Source organism: Solea solea, chromosome 1 (genome assembly GCF_958295425.1).
Source record: "Solea solea chromosome 1, fSolSol10.1, whole genome shotgun sequence".
NCBI lineage: Eukaryota > Metazoa > Chordata > Actinopteri > Pleuronectiformes > Soleidae > Solea > Solea solea.
The window spans coordinates 9946364-9966888 of NC_081134.1; the positions used below are offsets into that span (position 1 = coordinate 9946364).

The window sequence follows — 20525 nt, forward strand, 5'->3', positions numbered from 1 at the left end:
GCTTGTAACCTCGCGTATTAACTGTCATATCTGCGTCGTCCACATGGATGGGAATACTGGGATCAGTGAGTGCCGTCATAGGACAAGCACAGACATGCCTAGACTAGTCTGGTGTACTGCTGTCTTCGTGGATTTGTTCCGCTTGCTCGCTCAACATTCACAGCTGTAAGATGCTCTAAAGCCCTTTTGTTTGAAAAGTGTCAATGGGCCAGCAACAGCTGGATCAGCTGGTGCAGGGCAGCTGGGAGGAGGAAGGGGATTTGGATGGAGGCAGGGTTTAGTGTGTATAGAGACAGTGAAATGAATGGTAGGAAGCCGTGGAGGAGATGGCATCAAAAGAGGGGAGATTAACATGGACGGCAAGGAGGAAAGTGGAGAGGAGAGGAGAGGGGAGGAAGGAAATGAGGAGATTTCAGGAATACAGACACTAATATAGGAGTGAGATGAGGGTAAGATTAAGGATTAGGTGGAGGATGAGGGACTGTTGTGGAGGTAGAGAGGAGAGGGCTTTGTCAGCAGGTGGAAAACAACAGGGAGGGCTGGACGCACTGAGAATGGTAGGTAGGGTTAGACTGAGGTCACACGAAAATATAAAAGGCGTCTAAATCCAGCTCACAGGACAGTGGAGGCAGACACATGCAACATACGAGGAGTACCTAATGTTTCGGTGGCTGTGTGGCTCCACGCAGAGCAGTAGGCCTAGTTAGATTAGCAGTGGCAAATTGAGTTTCCTTAAGAGGAGAAATTACTTAACATGCTGCCAATGGTGCATGAATGAGCTCTGATCAGATTTTTCTTATCACATTGTTGAGCTGAAAAGGGGACGCTGAAAGCTTTTCTATTCAACATCTATTACACGGAGATAGATAAGACAGGGGCAGAGTGGCGAGAAAAGGAGCCGAGATCAGATAGACAGCCATGTTTTCAGATGAGCTATTTTTAGTGTAGGAACTGGCAGACAGTAATGTGTTTGAGCAGGTCATTAGCTCAATAAGTGGTTGGAGGAGTCTTTGAATATGTAGCTCACCAGAAATGCCTCTTTTTATTCAACAAAGGCGAGTAAGGGCGGGCTAATCTCTGCCACTCCATGTCTGCCAGTTCATCAGGGATGTCAGGCTGAGTGTGTGCTTATGGGCATTTGCGTGTATTTATGTGCCGATTACAATGTGCCCTGTCACCTGTGAATACACACTGTGTCTCGTATGTTATCCCGTACTCGCACTTGACTGGAGATGTGTACGTGTGTGTGATATATGTACAGGTTAACAAAGGCTCCTCTCTCATTTTGCCTCCCCACCTGCATTCTGACACGCTGGGCTGAGGGGTGGGGGTCGGGAGAGCTCGACAGGACTGAGGAGTTATTGACTCCCAGACAGGGAGCTTCTGCACAGCACAGTCTAAATCTCTGCAAGCAGACAGAGCTGAATTATGTTCAGACTTCCAGATGTGTCCAGTTCCCTGCATTCACGTCGGGAAAGAGCGCACAACACTGATGGCGATCCCCTCAAGGCAGGGGATTAACGAGAGAGTGAATGTCTGTTAAAGGAGACGTTTCTGATGCATTTGCTCTTATTGAATTTTTCTGCATTCCCATTGACCCCTTAATCCTCTTTTGTTTTAGTGTTTTTCATTACTTTGGAACACTCTGGATGTATTATTGCATTAACACTTTTATTTGCCACCAGAGCAGTGCAATTGTCAACGCTAAGTAAGAATTAGGTCACAGCTGAAATGAAATTATTGGGATGTCGGAGGATGAAAAAAGCCCTCTTAAAAATGTATCATTGCGGCTCATTTCATGGCTCACTAGAAAAGGAGACTCATTAATACAGAAGCAGTGCGCCGAAAACTATTTCTGTCTATGTCTTGTCTTAGTTGTTGAGCACTGGCTCTATTGTTCTGGTATTAGATCAGTCAGAGCCAGCCTGCTTGAGCTGTTAATCCCAAACTAGAAGTGCTCTGGCGAAATCATAAAACTTAATCCTGCATTAGGATGAGTGTGTCTTTAATTTCCTTTATTGGGATGTTTTTTTTTTCTGCTCATCTGTATGAATTGTATGAATTTTGTTTCCCCCCCTCGTGGTGCGTTGACATTTCAGCAGCCACTCTAAATGCAGAGCGATGAACTGGTGGTGAAATAAATGGTGGTGCTCTTTCTTTTGCATCAGCTAACCTTCATGTTTTTGTTGTTCTTGTCCCCCCCCCCCCCATGTCTGCAGAGTGCCTATCCCTGTTGAGCGAATCCCGGCCTGTATCTAATCCATCTCCAAGCAGCCCACAGTGCTTGCCATGCCTCTGCCAAGGACAGGTGGATTTTTGGCCCAGTCCAAGAGGCCTACCCTGGGGCTCAGCATTAGCCCCTCCCCCCTGCATTTGCTGCTGTTCTCATTTATCCTGCTGACCAACCCTTTGAGCGGTGTGTGTGGACCACTAGGTATGACTATCCGTCCATCCATACACCCATCAATTACTCTGTATAACAATGCATATAAAATGATAATAGAAGATATATGTATTAAGATATATATATATATATATATATATATATATATATGTATATATGTATATATATATATATATATATATATATGTATATATATATATATATGTGTGTATGGGCTACATATATAGATACAGTATATATAGACATGTTGAGAAAAACACATCTGTACGACATACAGCTCAAGATCCTTCGTGGATTTCAGATTTGAAAAAAGAGAAAGCAAGGATAACTTAAAAGGAACTGAGATCTTTCAAAAACAAAAAAAAAACAAGATACAGGACTAAACTGATGGAGCGTTGCATTTCTGTGAAATGGAATCAGTCTTTGGAACAACCTGAACAAAAACATTACTTTTATAAATTCTGTTTAAACCACTATGTTAAGGAAATACAATGACATGTGTTCCATTTGAATAACTTACTTGTTTTCTTTTTTGTGTATATTATTGTAATTTTGTTTTATCTGTGTGATAAAGATGCAGAGTAAATCAGATTATTATTCTTTCTGCTCCTTTTCATTCAAGACTTGGACAGGATGTGCTTATATGAAATTGTTTGTTCGCCTTTTTATTTGTGAATAAAATGAGATAAACTAAGACTAAACTTAACTTCCCCCCGCGTATAAATTTGCTTCTAATTCCACCTCTTTTTCGGCTGTTTGGCGGCTGGTTTATTGTCAGCAGTAAATGTGATGTACGAAGGTGTGAATGTATGCGACTGTGTGCTCATGCATGTCCTTTGTGTGTGTCTGTGTGTGTGTGTGTGTGTGTGTGTGTGTGTGAGGAATGAAAGCGGGCTTATCAGTACATCAGCTCCGGACTGTGGCGTTGTTAATGTGTTTTGATAAGCTGGCAGGTCCCATCAGCATGTTCCTCATCATCTCCTTGATTGCAACATTTCCTGTGTCAGCAGTCGTCCACACACAGACTAACACAGACACCACACCCACACACACACACACACACACACACACACACACACATACACACACACACACCCACACACACACACTCAGGCTAAAGATGCAGTTATGCTTGTCATTGTTAGAATTAGGTATTGTTCAATGTGATTTTTCATTTTCCATCTACGTAACCATGGTCTTTCGAGAGGACCGACGTCATATTTGAAGTGTTTTTTATGGTGAGAGAAGAGGTAGAATTACACAACAACGTTCAGATTAAATGTTGTGGGATTGAAGTTCTCATCCGCTCGACCACCTACAGTGTGTCTACTGATCTCTCGTCTCTTTCCTCTGTAAAGTCAGACACATAGATAAACTAAGAAAACTGAGTTGTTGCCCTTTCTTCCATTCACAGTATGTGTTTGCCATCAAGGAAGATCCACTGAAATCCAATGGAATTTCCCCTCACCAAAGATAAAAACACAGCCATTTCTAGTTTCTGCTGCAAATGTCTTCCTAGTTTGTCACAGTTTCTACTGCAGAGATGGGGAAAAAAAACAATTCCATTATATACAGCAGTGAGGGACATCTAGGAAGTGAGGATCCATTGATAGAAAATCAAAGTTAATTTTTTATAATAAATGCAGTCATGTCAGAACCTTTCTGCAAAGCTGTTGTCAAATCACTTTATTAGTGAGGCAATAAAAATAAATGAGTTGTGAGTGGCCATTCTAATAATAATAATCATTTATTCATTTTTTTATTCATTTGCCATGCAAATAAAGTTATGAATATTTGATTTAAATTTTGTTGCTTCTCTGTCTAGTTTTCCAATTATAGTTTTGAGCTTTTTTCCTTCTTCTACACAGCACACTGACTCCATTATCTTTGTGTAACAGTTGAATTTTGTTGCAAACATTTGGCTGTGGGATGTAAACACATTTGACAGCAAAGGCACCTAACAGGAAGAGATGGTTGCACTTAATATCTTTCCCATATTAAAGCCTTTGAAAAGAGAATGAACCACAGTTACATTGATTTTCCCCGAAGGAACTTTTACAAAATGACAAATTAATGACAAATTAATGACAAATTAAACTTGCATTTCTTTAGCCTGAACTCAGGGTTCATAATATTATTCTTTCTCTTGATGTGCTAATTACACTATTACACCGGAGCTGTCAGTCAGAGCCTCTGAGCACAGCACGTCGTCAACCCAGTCAGCGATTAACATGAATACAGGTTATAAAATCAGTTTCATTGGAGTCAGACTGGTTATATCTGCCTGGTCCTGTGCAACAGAGTCAATCCCTCTATTAAACACCCTGCAAACGGTCTGCATTAGTTAAAACCCCAGACAGCTTTCAAGAACCGCCCAGAGATAAAAGTTAGTGTTTAGTGCCGATTCATCCAGAGCCTGTGCTTTTTCCCAGGCTTTGAGAAGAGGCTTAAATTGTAAAATTGCCAATGGGGTCAGTTTTGCATGAGGATTGGCGGTGAAGCACTTTTAAGGGAACACAGAAGACATTTTGGACTTAACATAAAGCTACTGAAAACCATGTTCAGGAAGAAACAAATTGAGTTTATTCATAATCCCATTATTTTCATCTATACTCTTACTCTCAATGCTGACTTTGCTCACTACCCTCAGTGAGAGTCTCATAGACATAAAGTATGGTGCTCTTGAGCCCTGAAATGGTGGATATAAATTTGTCTTGATTGACTATAGTGTTGCTTCTTTCTGTCAAGAATTATGACGAGCATAAAATGAATCCACTTTATTTATGACACGTTGAGTGGGCCTTTAAGAGGTACACCACAGTGCAGCAAGCACGGGGACATTCTTTTGTCATTGTGTTATTCCTGTTCCTGTCAAGGCGTAGTAGTGAGACTGGAAAGTGTTTTGGGTTTTTTTTTGTGTGTGTGCAAGCAGGCTTTAGAATTAGCTGGTGATTATTTCATCTGTCTGTTTGGGAGTTTTTTTTGTTACCGTTCTGTCTTCAGAGCATAAGTGAATCAACACAGCAGGACCTCACCCAGCCAGACATAGGGGAAGTGGGAGGAGGGACTCAGGTTGCTATGGTAAGGGTCATACTGACTTCACCCAGATGGATAGCAGCGATTCTGTAGCTGAGGAGGAGTTCAGCATGGAACCATGGCAACAGGCCACAGATAGATAGCAAGTGGTGGGTGCATGAAGTTATTTGATTGATCTGACTCAGTCACTGTGAAAAATATAGGTTCAGTTCTGTTGGCTCAATATCGGACTTGGAAATTGCTGTTTTCTCATGGAGGGCCAAGCTGCTGCACACACACGTCTAACATCAGTTGGAATTTCTCCCCTCAGATTCAGAAATGTAAGAGCTAATAGTATATTTAGTGCATTAATCATCTGAATCAGTGGAAGATCACTAGAATCTGCAAGTACAAAATCCCTCGTAGGTGTTAGAGTGCGCAGGCAGAGAATACACTTTTTTTTGTGTTAATGTGTTTTAAGCCTGTTACATGCTGTGGATCTGCAGCCAACACCTTCCCCACCATTGAATCACTGACTGTGTCCTGACTGTCTGTGCTGTAAGCAGGACAAGGGTGGTCTGCTCAGGGGGGGGGGGGAGACAGAAATAAAGAGGGTGAGACGGACAGAGAAGGGGAGACAGAAAGAGAGAGAGAGAGAGAGAGAGACAGAGAGAGATGTTCTTCTGAAGCCCAACCCCATCTTTTATTTATGACCCACAGGAAGCCCTTCACTGTGTCCTCTAGATGATACCCAGGAAGTAAGCACAACACACAGCCATCAGAGCACAAATCAGCCTGACCAGTGTCACTGACAGAGGACGGGGCGTGGTCAGCAGGGGTTGTTGTCGGCTGGAGTCGATGTCCTCTCTGTCTGACGGTGTCAGTTTTCATGTTTTAAATTATTTTCGTGTTCCTCTTGTTTCCATCCCCAACTCCCCTCCCTGCCTCAGCTCCCCCAAAGTTCACCAAGATTCCCACAGACCAGATTGGAGTGTCGGGGGGTGTGGCATCGTTCGTGTGTCAGGCCAGCGGTAATCCCAAACCTGTCGTCTACTGGAACAAGAAGGGCAAGAAAGTCAACTCTCAGCGTATCGAGGTGGTTGTTACAGTGCACAATGTCAATAGTGTCACAAATGTGTATAGAGATGTTGTTTTTTAATGGAATAATACTATATACTATCTTGAATTTGTTCGATAAATTATTGAAATGTGCATTTTGTTTTTCTTAATGGAGTAATTTAACAGTTATGCATGAAAATGAACTACAGACAGACAGACAGAAAGAAAGAAAGAAAGAAAATTATATTATAAAACATAATATACCATACATGTAAACCAGCAATTAGGGCCATCAATCTTTTCAGCTCATGGCAAGAAAGCAACTGACTATTCCATTACGATATTTTAACATTTCAAATGTTGCTGCAATGTGTTGTATAACAGCCAACACCACACGAGATTTGACTTTCTATCTTATTCATGTCGCTGTGCAAATGCTAAAAACAAAACCTGCAAATATGAATTCATTATGAGCCTGAGTGTGTATTGATAGTGTGTATGTGTATGTATGGTAACACGTGCATTTCAGTGAGAGGATCCGCCTCCAGGGTTGGTAAGTTTCTTCTCTGCAGAAAAAGGTCTTTGTGACAGACACTGTCTCCCTGCCACTTCCAAGGTCATGTTTTCAGGTACACGCTCTTTGTCTGTGCCTGACCTCCAACGTTTCTGTAGAGGAGAGCGAAGTGAAGCAGTTCGTTTTTTTTTTTCTTTTTTTATTGTAGAGGTCAATAGAATATTTTAAGGATGGCAAACTATTGCAACCTGTTTCACAGTATAAATCATAACAGCAGCAAACTTGTGCATCGCGTTTCTCTCGCTATTTTTAACTGCCATTTCTGCAACACCTCGTTTGTTTCTTTAATAGACTGACTAGACATTGCCAAGATATCTATGTTTGATAAAGGAATCACAACTTCATTTAATGTAAGTTGTTGAATACATCTAAAGATAATGATAGATAGATAGATAGATAGATAGATAGATAGATAGATAGATAGATAGATAGATAGATAGATAGATAGATAGATAGATAGATAGATAGATAGATAGATAGCACAACAACCCTGCAGTAGAAAATAAACATGAAAAACTGTTCAGGAACCGTTTGGCGCGTGTTTTTAGATGCATATGTATCTTTTGCCAGAGGGCAACAGTTCAAAAAGGTGATGGGCAGGTTGGAAAGAGTCTTTGAGGATGTGATAAGACTTCTGCATGCAGTGGGAGGGGAATATGTTGTTCAGGCCTGTTAGTGGGGAGCTGGTGATGTTCTGTGACTCGAAATCACAACTTAATTCGATGCAAGATATTTAAATCTTTAATAAGAGGCTGGAAAAAAAAATATTTGGGACTCTTGCGAGAGCCACCTGCAGATCCTGAGCCCATCTTTTGGAATAATTACATTAAGCGATGTTGAGCGTCTACTAACTTCGACACCTCAAGACTCACACAATGATAGCATGCACTAATCTCTATATATTCATTTGATGTCATCCCCCCCCCCCCCCCCCCACAGTGAATGCCCAGGTCCTATTCTAAGCAATGTCATACTGTGACTTATATGCCTACGCGCCAAAGCTCAGTCGCCTTCTTTGTGTAAACAAAGGTTTACTCACTGGATGGCACTGATTTATATGGCTGTTCTCGGCTTGGTTCTGTCTTATTTATGCCCTTTACTACAAAGAACTTTACTACTCGTGGCATTTATCACTTGATTATTCCCAGAGTTTAGACTGAATCGGAGAAACGAGCGTTCAGTTTCATCCACCCACCCAATACTCTACAAACTGAACTAAAAAAATATCGTAACTCCTAACGCTCAAACTTTTCGTTCCCATCTTAAATGTTATACAACGAGAATCCATTGAACAGTTCCTGTGCTTTTAGATTGTTGCTGTGATCTCAGTGACTGCACTTTGTATTTGCCAATTCCTAAATCATTGTCCATTTTAATTCTTGTAGTCTTTTAGAGACCGTAAACACAGCACGTAGAGTTCAAGTTTACTGTTTCACTTGTGATTCTTGTGTCTCCTCTGCTGTGGCTGATGTGTGTTTTCTTGTATGACTGTTCAGACCATAGAGTTTGATGACGGTGCAGGTGCTGTGCTGCGAATCCAACCACTCCGAGCTCCCCGGGATGAGAACACCTACGAGTGTGTGGCACGCAACAGTGAAGGAGAGGTGTCCGTCACTGCAAAGCTTTCCATTATCAGAGGTGAGGCACAGAAACACACGCACACACTCCTCATCTTCATCCCTTTCCGCTCGAGTGGTGCTTTCGTTACACGTGACCACTCACCTGGCTTCACATGTCGCCCCCGGTTCCCTGAGCCGTCAGTTGTATAACGCGGGCGCAGAGCTGCGCCACACACTGCTGACACAGCAAACTGCAGCAAACTGTTCTTTTTATAGTTCCTGTGCGTGCAACAGAGCGCTTTCCGGCCACAGAGAGGTCTAGCTACTGTGCTAGCTGTATTTTAGCATCCCAGCTTGCTGTAACCACTATGCCTCCTTGCCAGATTAAGGGTGTTAATCTAAATTATGATGCCTCCTTGCAGGGAAACATATCTAATGTGGTGCTTGAACATGCTGCACGTTAAAGTTGTGGCCACAAGCATCTTGGGGGGTGTTATCACTGACTATTTCGGCCAGCACAGCTGGAAAGGATGAAGGCATAGAGGGAAGGCTGCTCGGGCTGTTACTACATGAAAATCACTGGATTAGCCTTGAGCTTGTCTACCGAGGAAATTGAGGAAGAGATGGAAAAGGTGGAAGAGGATGTTGAGACGAAGCTAGTGAAGGAGGACGAGGAGGTTGGGGCGCAGGTTGAGTAAACACAACAAGATGACATGAAACAATAGAGATAAAAATGGGATGTCGGGGGTGCAGGAGGGCAGGAGATGGATGAGGATTGTGCACTTGGCAGGACTGTCGGCTAAGCAGAAGGCTCGTTTCCCAGGGAATAGAGTTCTGTCCATCTGTTACCCAGTCCATCATCTCTGCATGCACAGCCACAATCTAAAGCACATTAACACATAAACTATACCTTGAGGGCAAGCCTCGCCGTGTGTGTGTGTGTGTGTGTGTGTGTGTGAGTGTGAATCTCTGCTGAGATCTGTGCACCATGACATCTCCTGTCCTCTTGGGCACTGTACACTCAGCTGTCTTTGTTTCTTCTTAATCAGATGATGTGTTCTGTGCAGATTATTGGACAACATTGAATGACATCGCTATTCAGAGCCTTACTAGACTTAACAGTTTCGATTATTCAAAACAGTGAGTAAGGAATCTCAGCAGGGTCATAGAGAGACAACAACCAAGGAACGGTATGTTTCAGACAGTGGATAATTTTTATTTTTTTTTTACAAAATGTATTCATTTGGAAATGTATTAAATAATACAATGGAATACATTTGCAAATGTAATTCAACGATCATTTTCTGGTTGTTTCATGCATGAAAATCCCCTCAGACGGTTTTATGCCATGATAAAGCATTGGCCATTTAATGATAACGTAGTATCGGAGAGTCTTACATTTGAATTGTGTTTGAGTTGTACCTAATTCAGAAAAACTGTGTTGTCACCAGATTTTTCAGAAATAGATCTTGAATTGATCTTGGATCATACAATTGAATCAACAAATTTAAATGACTTAACGTCTTGTCAAATTTAGATTAGATTAGATTAGATTAGATTAGATTAGATTGGATTAGATTCGACTTTATTATCTCACATCGTGGAAATTCACTAATTTCTACATGTCTTTGCCTTGGTCTGCTTTAGCAGCTTACAAGAAAACAAGAATAATGGCACATTTACTTCGAAGTGTTTATAGTCCTATTACTGAACACAATGAATGTAGAATAAATGCCTCTATTTGACTGTATTCTGCCAAAGTCATTCAGCCTGAAATGCGCAGTATTCTTAAGTGTTATACGGCCTGATAGCTCATGCCATTCACGGTTGCTGTTCAGTGCACAAAAGTCCGTGAAACTTGTGTTTGGGTGAATTGCTTTAAAACATTTGATTTGATGGGAGAAAAGGTCCAGCAGCTGAGGCAGAAAGGAGACTTTCCATTACTGACCAAATCTTTCTACTCTTTCTGCTCTTTTCATGCCCTGATGCATTTCATCTCATCATTTTGTATAATGGTTGACCGACACTAATAGCAGTGTTGCACAGTGCGAGGGGTTTGTGGTCAGCCACAGGATATGGAATCCTGCTCTATAGGTGGCCTAATGGACCTACAGCAGTCGTGGTAGGTTATGGTCAGGTCAGGGAGCTCTTTGGATTTTTGTGCCTTTTCCATCATAATGTCCCACATCCCCCGTCCATCCCATTACATACTGCTCTTTTCCTCACTTTATCTTTCTGTCTTTATATCAAGGAGCCTTTTCTTTGGCCCACAGCAATGTCTGTTTCTAATTTCTTCCCTCTTGTTTTATTCATTCTTTCATTTTCTCAGCCATCCATTCTGCCTGACCGTCACCATCAGTCTGTCTCCGTGTGCCATCCCTTTTGCATTTTTACAGGCTCTTTGCTGCTACACCCCACCTCCAAACTCACCTCACCCCCTTTCCACCCAAACTACTCTTTTCTATGGACGCTGCAGTTGTGTTGTTCCGCCTTTGGGAGATGGGAATATCTGCAGCTCTGCATGTTTGTAAACCTCTGGTGGGCAAGAGATTCTCATCACTGCAGAAGCGTGCGTGTGTGTGTGTGTGTGTGTGTGTGTGTGTGTGTGTGTGTGTGTGTGCGTGCGTGCGTGCTGCTCAAACCCTAATGGTTGTGTATGACTGTGAATGTATGCATGTGGATGTCTTCATTGAGGATGTATATTTGTATGTCTTTGTGTGTGTGTGTGTGCATGTGCAGTGTAATCCTGATTATACTCGCCTCCCGGTGTCCCATTTTAGGAGAAAGGGAGGTGAGGTAGAGGGTGAGAGATAGAGAGAGGAAGAGAGATGTTCTGCCATCATGGCAAACACTCCTCATATGAACAACAGAGTCAGATCAGTGATTCCCCCCAGGCGTCTGCTGCACTGGCAGGCTGGCGGCTCAAGCAGAATTTTGTTCTGGAAACAACTGAGAGTATCAACTCAGCCTGCAAGAGGATTACACTCCTTGAGTGGAGAACTGGCTCTTTTATCACATATACACCCTCATCTTGACTGCTTTATATTCCCTCCTTCCCTCTTTCTTTGCCTCACGGTCTATTCTTCATGTATGTTTATATGTAATGCATTATGTAGGGGATTATCATGCTTTGTGCGTTGAGCTGCTGGATCTGGGAGGAGCGGCAACGTAGGGCTCAGGATGGGGGGACTTTTGGGTGGGATTGATCTGCGATGCAAACTCTGATTCTGCAATGTATTGTGATCTATTATCATAAAGTCCCATTAGCATTTAAAGTGTTCCCCTTCAGCCCTCTTGGAGTCTATAGGAGTCAAAGCATTGCAGCCTGTGAGGATTGCTGAGTGCTGGCAGATTAATCCTGAATCCGACTCCTTGAGTTTGCCTTTTATTCAGGCGTCTTTCTTGCACATGGCCATTCCACACTGAAATGAACTGAGAGATGAATGTGCAACCTGTTTCTTGCAGGACAAATTATGAAGGGAGTAACTGAGTGTGTGAGAGGACATGTCAAAGACGGACCGACAAAGTAAACAGTCCATGGCTGCTTGTTTGTGTGTCTGTCCTTTTTGTGGCAGCGCGTCTGTGTGTGTTTGTGTGTGCACATGAATTGCATATTTACCCAGATCTGGTTGGCTCCATTGCCTAGTTTTGGGCACCGAGCCTGATTGCCCTTCTGCAAGCATAGCCAGGCCAAAATGTTTGCTCTCAACCTCTTAATAAATACAAACACAAAGCTTGAGGGGACAATGCTGCTCGGTCCTTGCCAATGTTTCCCCAAACGCTGTTGACGCGCACATTGTTTATATCAACATGGTGCATTTTTCCAAAGGCTGTCTTATCAATTTAACCAGGAGATGAAAAATAAGCAGCGCTTGTGCACAGCCGTGTTAGTTTTTGATAAATGATTCATTTGGTGAAAAGTGTGATCAAGGCAAGGCCTGCAGTATCTATTTCAAGCAGCGGCTGACTCATCCTTGATCCTTGCTGAATACCTGTATACCCCATATTCTCCTCTCCAGTGAACTATACTTCACTGTCCAGTACTGCTTTTTACCGCTATCTGCAGTATCCAGTCAGTGAGTCTATCTATCTATCTATCTATCTATCTATATCTATCTATCTCTATCTACCTATCTATCTATCTATCTATCTATCTATCTATCTATCTATCTATCTATCTACCTATCTATCTGTCATATGCACACATACACACACACACACACACACACAGGCGCACGTGTGTGCACATATGAGCCCCATGCCCACTGCAGTGGCGTGCTGTAATTAACAGCGAGGGAGTTTGTGTAGTGTTAGCCTGCGGGGTGATAAAAAAGACCATCTGAACCCTCTCAGGAGAGAGAGATGGGGTTGGGGGAGGGCAGAGGGGAGCAGATGTAGGCAGGACATATACCACACCCTGGGGGAGCTCACCTTCTGACCCGCCTATCATACCCACCCACCTTTCCAACAGTGGGCGTTCCACTACTCCATCCAAGTGGATCATTAGCATTGATCAGTCCGGGATGATGTGAGGCGAAGGCAAGTGGGTTGTGGTGCTCTCCACACTCAGCCAATGGTGAAAGGATGTTATGAGGGCCTGAATGCCACCTGAGCTATCACCAAAGAGCTGCGACCGAATTAGCCCCGGACTCTCCTCTGACTTTTGAATGCTCTCCTTTTCGCTCAGTGGCATTTTCCTCCTCTGCTCCCCCCCCCCACTTATGCTCGCCATTAGGAGCAGCTCGACATCCCTATCTGACGGGGTCTCTGGAACACTGATGACAGTGTGAAGAGAGGAGCGGAGTTAAAAAAGGAGAGATAGAATCTATCTCCACTCAGCCTCTCATCCCCTTCACAGAGTGTGTGAGACAGATGGTACATATCTGTCATGTGGTTTCGTAGCAGGGGGCCCGGAGGAGGAAGAGGAGGAGGAGGAGGAGCAAAGGAAAAACACACACACACATACGTCTGCATCTCGGATTGTGTTTCGCTCTAGATTTGTCAGTGATTGAGCTGCAAAAGTTGTGGCTGTTGTTGATGTTGTGCTTCACAATTTAGAGACTCAAATTGGGTTATGATTTTTTTGGAACCAAACAAATTGCCATCTTGGTAATTGCTTCACTGCTGAAGGAAAATGAAATGTATAATTGTGGTTCCAGGTATGGAGGAGGTGTCTGTGTGTATGCACAGAGAGAGAGAGCGAAAGAGTGGTTAAAAGGTTAAGGAGAGCAGGAAGCAGGAAGGCTGATGGATGCTTGATTACGTGTCTGGCCATCTGGACCGTTGTCATCGAGATGCTTAATCCCATTCACCGGAGAAAGTGTGCATGACTGTGTGTGTGGGTGTGTGCCTCTCCAGCATGCACACACCCGCACTTTCTTTTCTGAATATGTGTGGACATGTCTCTTTACATTATTTCACACCTTGCACAAAACCTGTGAAGATGCTAATAAGAGTGCAGCTTCAGAGACAAGTACTGTATGTGTACACACACACAGGCAACACACACATACTCACACAAACATCCGCTGCCCCCCCCCCCCCCACACACACACACACACATAATCAGACGTATCCTGACACATGCAGACACATCCCAGATCGGCCGCTCTAATTGTTGGTACATTTTAACAATTACTGCTAACAAGTCCTTATTACCCCCAGTGCCCTGTCCCTCCTCTTGATCCCAGCGTCTAATTGCTGCTGCTGTTTCTGAGTAGCTCTCTGCATAGTTATTAGATAAGAATCATTACCAGTACATAACACACATACTGGAGGAAAACTTACAGTTCACTGCCACTGTCACCAAGCACCTGCGTTTCTAGGTTATGAACTCTGTATGTGTGTGTGTGTGTGTGGCAGTGTTTATAGAGTATACGTGAGTGCACATCTAGGCACTTTGGTGAACTCCTGCTGATTGGGCGGTATGTTTATACTGCTGGAGAAACAGCCTGTCAAACACACACTAAAACTGACTCCATTCCTGCCCGCCTACTGCATCACCTAATGACTAGCTAAAGGGCTGCTAAGGATAAAGGGGCTCGTGTGTTCTTGAAATGCATCTCCGCTTTCCAGGGGCCTGAGGAGATGGAGAACGGTGTTTATGTGAATCTATGTTTTTATTTGTTTACCAAATCATTAGGAAATCAACGACTCACATTATATGTACATATATATGTACTGTATATATGTATATATAGATATATATGTACGTTTCATTTATATATATACGCATAATGTATACACTGTGCAAACACACTTGAAACACGACACATTTGCAAATTGTTTCAGCGTTTAACCCTTAGTGCTCGCGCAGCACAGATCCGTGCCGCAGGTGCACCCTTGGTAAATTACTGTGGGAATAATACACAGCTCCTTATATGGACATCCTGGTGTGTTTGTGTTTATAGGTCCCATCTTCAGGCTTTTTCACCTTCTTTTGGGCTGTTGAGTTAATGTTATGATTAATTTTATATATCGCTTAATTTTTATTTTTTATTTATTTTTAAATCCTTAGATCCTTTTATATTGTGATAATGTTTCATTATCTCTATCTTACAGATGACCTCCTGCCGTTCGGCTTCCCCAGTATAGACATGGGTCCCCAACTTAAGGTAGTGGAACGCACGAGGACGGCCACCATGCTGTGCGCCGCTAGTGGAATCCCTGACCCAGAGATTTCCTGGTTCAAAGACTTCCTGCCTGTCGACCCCAGCACCAGCCAGGGGCGCATCAAACAGCTCCGATCAGGTGAGAAAGCGGTGAACTGTCAGCGACATCATTTAACTTGCATATAAGTAAACAAATGATGCAGCAAAAGAGTAGCATCTCTGTCAGTTACACCCTCTGGTGCCCTAAATACAGTAATTACCTCTGTAGCTCTGTATGACAGAGGTTTTGCTTGCTTACGCTGAGTGAAAGTAAAAATGCTCTTTTTATCATCATTTGGGAGAGAAGATTATAAAAAAAAAAGATGCATGAAAAGAGAACAAATCTCTTTCCATTGGTGAACATAAACAACAAAGCAGCTGCATGCAATTGAAACAAAAGTGTCAAAGTCACACAGACTGATCTGAAAAGAAAGTTTTCACAATTATAAAGGTAATACACTGTGGAATAGATATTTAATATACTAATCAATCTACCTCAAAGCAGCTGCAATTTTCTTTGCTCTGTTCTCAAAAATCAATAGAAACAGTGATAAGAGTTTCTTCACATTAGGCATATCTTATGTTGTGGCCCGCCCAGTCTGAAATTGTGTGAAATGAGTTCAGTTTCTTAATGTGAATGTGAGATGACTGCTCGAAATGTTTGGTTTTTTTGCTCCTGTAGAGAGGAGGGACAGATGAAGGAATTGATACAGAAAAGAATCACATCTCGAGCTTACCCACTTTATTCAGTTTTGTTTATGCTCTTCCGTGTAGATGCTACTGTGTCTCGTGGAGTAGGCAGACGTGTATTTCTTAGACATTCTCTCTCAGCTTCTCCTCTGGGGAATTGAAAGTGATGGTGAGGCGAAACCATTATGCTGTTGCTTCATCCACATTCTCTGTGCTCCCTCCAATCGTGCCAGCTCTGATATCTCTCTGCTGTGAGCCAATATCCCTCACTGATCACCAGTGCCCTCTGTCAGCCGCGTGTCGGTGACTCCCCAGTCAGAGTTTGCCGCGATGCAGTTGGAACACATTTAATGATTTGCACACTTTCAAGTTTGAGGATTTTCAAGAAGTGACAGTTCACTGTGTTCTGACCCTTAGTTACAGTTGTTAAGCCTGTCAAGCTTCCCCCAGTCTCGCCTTGCACAGTTCACCATTGAAACAAAGGCAGATTTATCACACTGTGTGGTTATTTATATGACTCTGATTTTACATAGAGGGAGAAAAAACCTCACTCTAGTTTCCAGGCGTGACTTTTACCAGCTGTAATTAGTAGAACAACAAATCAATGTAAACACTGTCCTCAGCTGACTTAAAGCCAGAAACTACTGACTGGGTCTTCAAAATGCAAATGTAGGCTGTACCACCATATATTATGGAAAAGTGCATGGCCCAGATTAAAAGGGAAAAAAAAGGGAAAAAAAGGTAGAATTGGAAATGAAGGTGTTGTGTTTACAAGGGAGGCCTGAATAAAACCGCTCGTCATTTATAGTTCAATTAAAATAACACACAAACACGTATAAAAGCCAGTGTATAAAAACCAGTCAGCCACAATTATTGTTTATGTTGTTAATTTCACATTTATGGATGGGCTTGCTACGGTGTTAACTTTCCCAAATCATGTTTTCAGAGATAATTTAACATAAGGTCAAGAACGTCAGATGATGAGGTGCTTTGTGTTTTTAGAAGTCGACAAACACACCGTTTAATCAATCCCTTACCTGTTTTTTTCAGTTTAGGAAGAAGGATAAAACTCCTATCCAACATCCAACATTCAGTGCTTGACAGAGCTTCCATTTGCTCTTAGCTGTAGGCCGTGTTCTCTGCAGAGATTAGATTCCTCACCCATTCCTAGTATAATTTCCAATAACCTACTGGTGTGTAAAAAATGGAAACGTGGATCTGTGATATATACAAGCCCGGTGTGTAATTGCCTCTGTAAAATATCTGCAGTGGTCGTGTGGAAAGTGTGTTATAGGACCAGCTTTGCTGCTGCATGGATGCAGCAAAAGCAATACTGTGTAAGATAAACATAGAATCTTGTTTTTTTTCCATATGTTTCCATATGAATCATATGAAAAATGCTTTGTTTCCTTAGCAACAAAGTCGCAGATGCTGTCAAACGTCCCCATGCATTGTGTTTACTCTTTTCTCTCTTGATAAGTATACGTACATCTTAAAAGATCTTTGTTTAAATTGTAAATTATACTGTAACTTTAACCTATCATAGTACGTTTTACTTGTCTGCTCTTTAGGGCGTCACTCACACACAGACACGCACACACGCACATGTCATTGATACACGAGTGCTTTATTTATTTTTGTCCACATCACATATCAGTGAAACAGTAGCAAGACAAATAGGTTGGTGCGATTCAGGCCAGGGTTTAATAGGTTTTCAAATCACCAAAAGCATCGCAAAAGCTCAACAACAACATGCACTGTATAATGAGCCAAACGCTGCAGTGAAATGACTTGAAGAAAATCAATTACAAGTGAGTTAGGCATAAAATAGCACAGAGATGTGCAATGGATGAAACAGTCCTTTAAGATCGCTTTAATGGGGTACCTCCCAAGCAATGCCTCTGATTTAGTAGACATCATCCAGTTCTGTTTGGATCGCGGCCATGAATCTCTTTTGAGCTGCAAACACTGTTTTCTCCCTGTCGCTTCGGCCTCCGTTGAGTGGTAAGAAATATCTTTTGGCTCGCACGCGGGTCAGGATGACAAATGATGTCGAGAATGACTGTACTCTAATCCTACAAAAGATGACTCTTAGCCATTTCACAGCCCATAATAATCCATCACCCGCAGTGTCCTCCCACCGCAGGTGACCGTCCAAACGATGCCCACCGGCTCCGTGTGTATATAGATAAAAGCTGCGCGCACATGCCCTCAGTTTCTTGGGGTAGTCGAAGCATATGGTGCAGCGTGGAGCTGAACTTTTACTGACATCTTTATGTCTCCGCCAAGGCAGCCATCTATTTTTCCATGCCATCTGCTTTATGTACGTGAGGAGAAACAGGACAAGTGATCTGTCTGTGGCTGACATTTGGGACTGAGATCTGGAGAGTTTACCTAAGCACTTAATAGCCTTCATAGGACTGCACTCTAACAGATGGCATGCAATATGGAACCCCAAGGTTGACTACTGGGTAATGGATGGACCCGTCTCGGCCACAAACTGTGATGTGATCAAAGGTTGTGGTAAATGCTCACAGATTAGGCCCCTTCTATTTGAAAGAAAACAGGGAAATGATTGAGGACATTGTTTAGCTTCTTCAAAACAGCTGTAAAGACACATGGGATAGTATATTACATAGTGATACTTGTGTTGTGTCTACATTTATTGCAACCAACAGGTATTTTTTTTACACTTCACTGACATGCGTTAACATTAGATGTACGATGATGTGTGAAGGTAGACTCAGTCTTCAGAAAATCATCAAACATGTCTGCTGCTATTTACGTCTTGGGTTGTTTGTCTGTACGGCAGCAGGAAAGATAAAAAAAATCCAGGTTTTGTTTTTCAAAATAGGACTTCTTTAACTGTTGAGACAGACAAATCCTTCTGCAGATTGATGGTTTGGTTTAAGAAAAAAATATATTCATATATATATATATATATATATATATATATATATATATATACACATCTGTGTTTCACAGTGTGACATTGTTTTCAAGGTGCTAACTTAGAAGGCACAGAAAAAAAGATTTTTACCGATAACTACTTATTTCAAGTCACTACGTCACACTAAAATAACATCATGTTATTGTGTTCTGAAATTTAAAAAAATAAATAATAAGGTGCAAATGAAAAGAGTTGGTATAATCCCGCACAGCCTATTCTTAAATCTATTAAGTTAATGAACTGTGATAAAAGTCGAGCCCATCTGTCTTGATTGTTGGTATAGTGTCCCGTCCTAATTACAAGTTAATGTCTCACCTCATGGGAGAAGTGGATCCAGGTGATCTATGTGACCCAGAAGTTCTGGCAGAGTGATCAGCACGGCAGTATCTGCTGTCATCTGAGCGGCCGACTCTCAGATCGGCAGACACAATACACCATCCACACAGCGTTTCAATTTACTCGTCACATTTCATTCTGGCTCTGTCACCAGCTTACGACTGCTCTGCCTCTCCTTTTTCTTTTATGTTATCTTTCACTTTCCCTCCACGCCGCTTTTTAATGTGCTTCCCGTGCCGACTTTCACTGTGTTTGCTCACTGCCAGTTATCTGTCTGCTTTGTGTCTTTACGTAAGTGTGTTTTGGCCTCTCTGTGTGCATACTGTATATAGATCACCTGTCTTTCTCTGAGTAATGTGCTGGCATGTTTTGCATAAAAGAAGATTTCAATTGCCCGATTTTAAATGTGCGCTGAGGTTTAGCCACATGAGCTGTTTCCAGCTGTCAAACAAGCTCCAATTTGTAGAAATTCCCCTGTCCAGCTCCATCTCTTCACAAGTGGATCTTTTTGATGCTTCCCCTCCTGCCTTCAGTGGAGACTCAGCGTGTATTTCCCAGCTATGCTCCATACTACTGGGAAATGAGAGCTGGAAGAAACAGAGGGAAAAGAGGAGGGCAAAGAGCTGTTTTCCTCTTATATAACTGCAGAAGACAGAAGCAAATGGATGACAGCTTCAGCTAGCATGGCACCAGCTCACTAAACACACTCAAACAAACACAAAACACATAGTTGCGTGCCCCAGTTCTCTGGAAGGAGTAAAACATTTTCTCCCCTGAGCTTTTTAAGTGTTTATGCAGTCGTGCAAAGTCAAGTCAAGTCAATTTTATTTATATAGCCCAACATCACAAACACAGTTTGCCTCGAAGGGTTTTACAGTCTGTGCAGCAAGTGACACCCAGACACCCTCGACCCTCACGTCGAGTGAGGAAAACCTCTTGTGTCCTTGTATGGGGGAAAAAAACTGAGAGAAACCTCAGGAAGAGCCACAGAGGCGGGATCCCTCTACCAGGACGGACAGACGGGCAGTAGGTGTCACATGTACGGAAGCAAGTTTAGCGGATTACAAACAAAACATCACATTTACAAAGAGTAGACTCCTCTAAATCGCAGAAATACAAAATGGAGAAAATAGCGGAAATTGTGACAGAAGGTAATAGAAGAGAGGCAGATGGTCGCAAGATGGCGTCATCGCACAGCTGTGGGTGGTTCACGGTCACAATGGTGCAGGTTTTGCCAGATTTTGGTCTCATATGAAGAATTTGGCAACCCAAGATGCTGCCAAACAGA

The 20525-nt window shown here is 42.5% G+C and overlaps 1 protein-coding gene across 1 annotated transcript in view; it reads left to right on the forward strand.

The window, feature by feature from the left end:
* The window catches only part of LOC131443881 (receptor-type tyrosine-protein phosphatase S-like), a 68228-nt gene that overhangs the window by 11471 nt on the left and 36232 nt on the right, over positions 1 to 20525 (forward strand). Inside the window, exons 2-5 of the mRNA XM_058613977.1 lie at positions 2220 to 2434; positions 6370 to 6515; positions 8549 to 8690; positions 15173 to 15361. Coding sequence (XP_058469960.1) covers positions 2290 to 2434; positions 6370 to 6515; positions 8549 to 8690; positions 15173 to 15361 — 622 coding nt within the window. The 5' untranslated portion in view covers positions 2220 to 2289. The remainder of the gene's footprint in view (positions 1 to 2219; positions 2435 to 6369; positions 6516 to 8548; positions 8691 to 15172; positions 15362 to 20525) is intronic.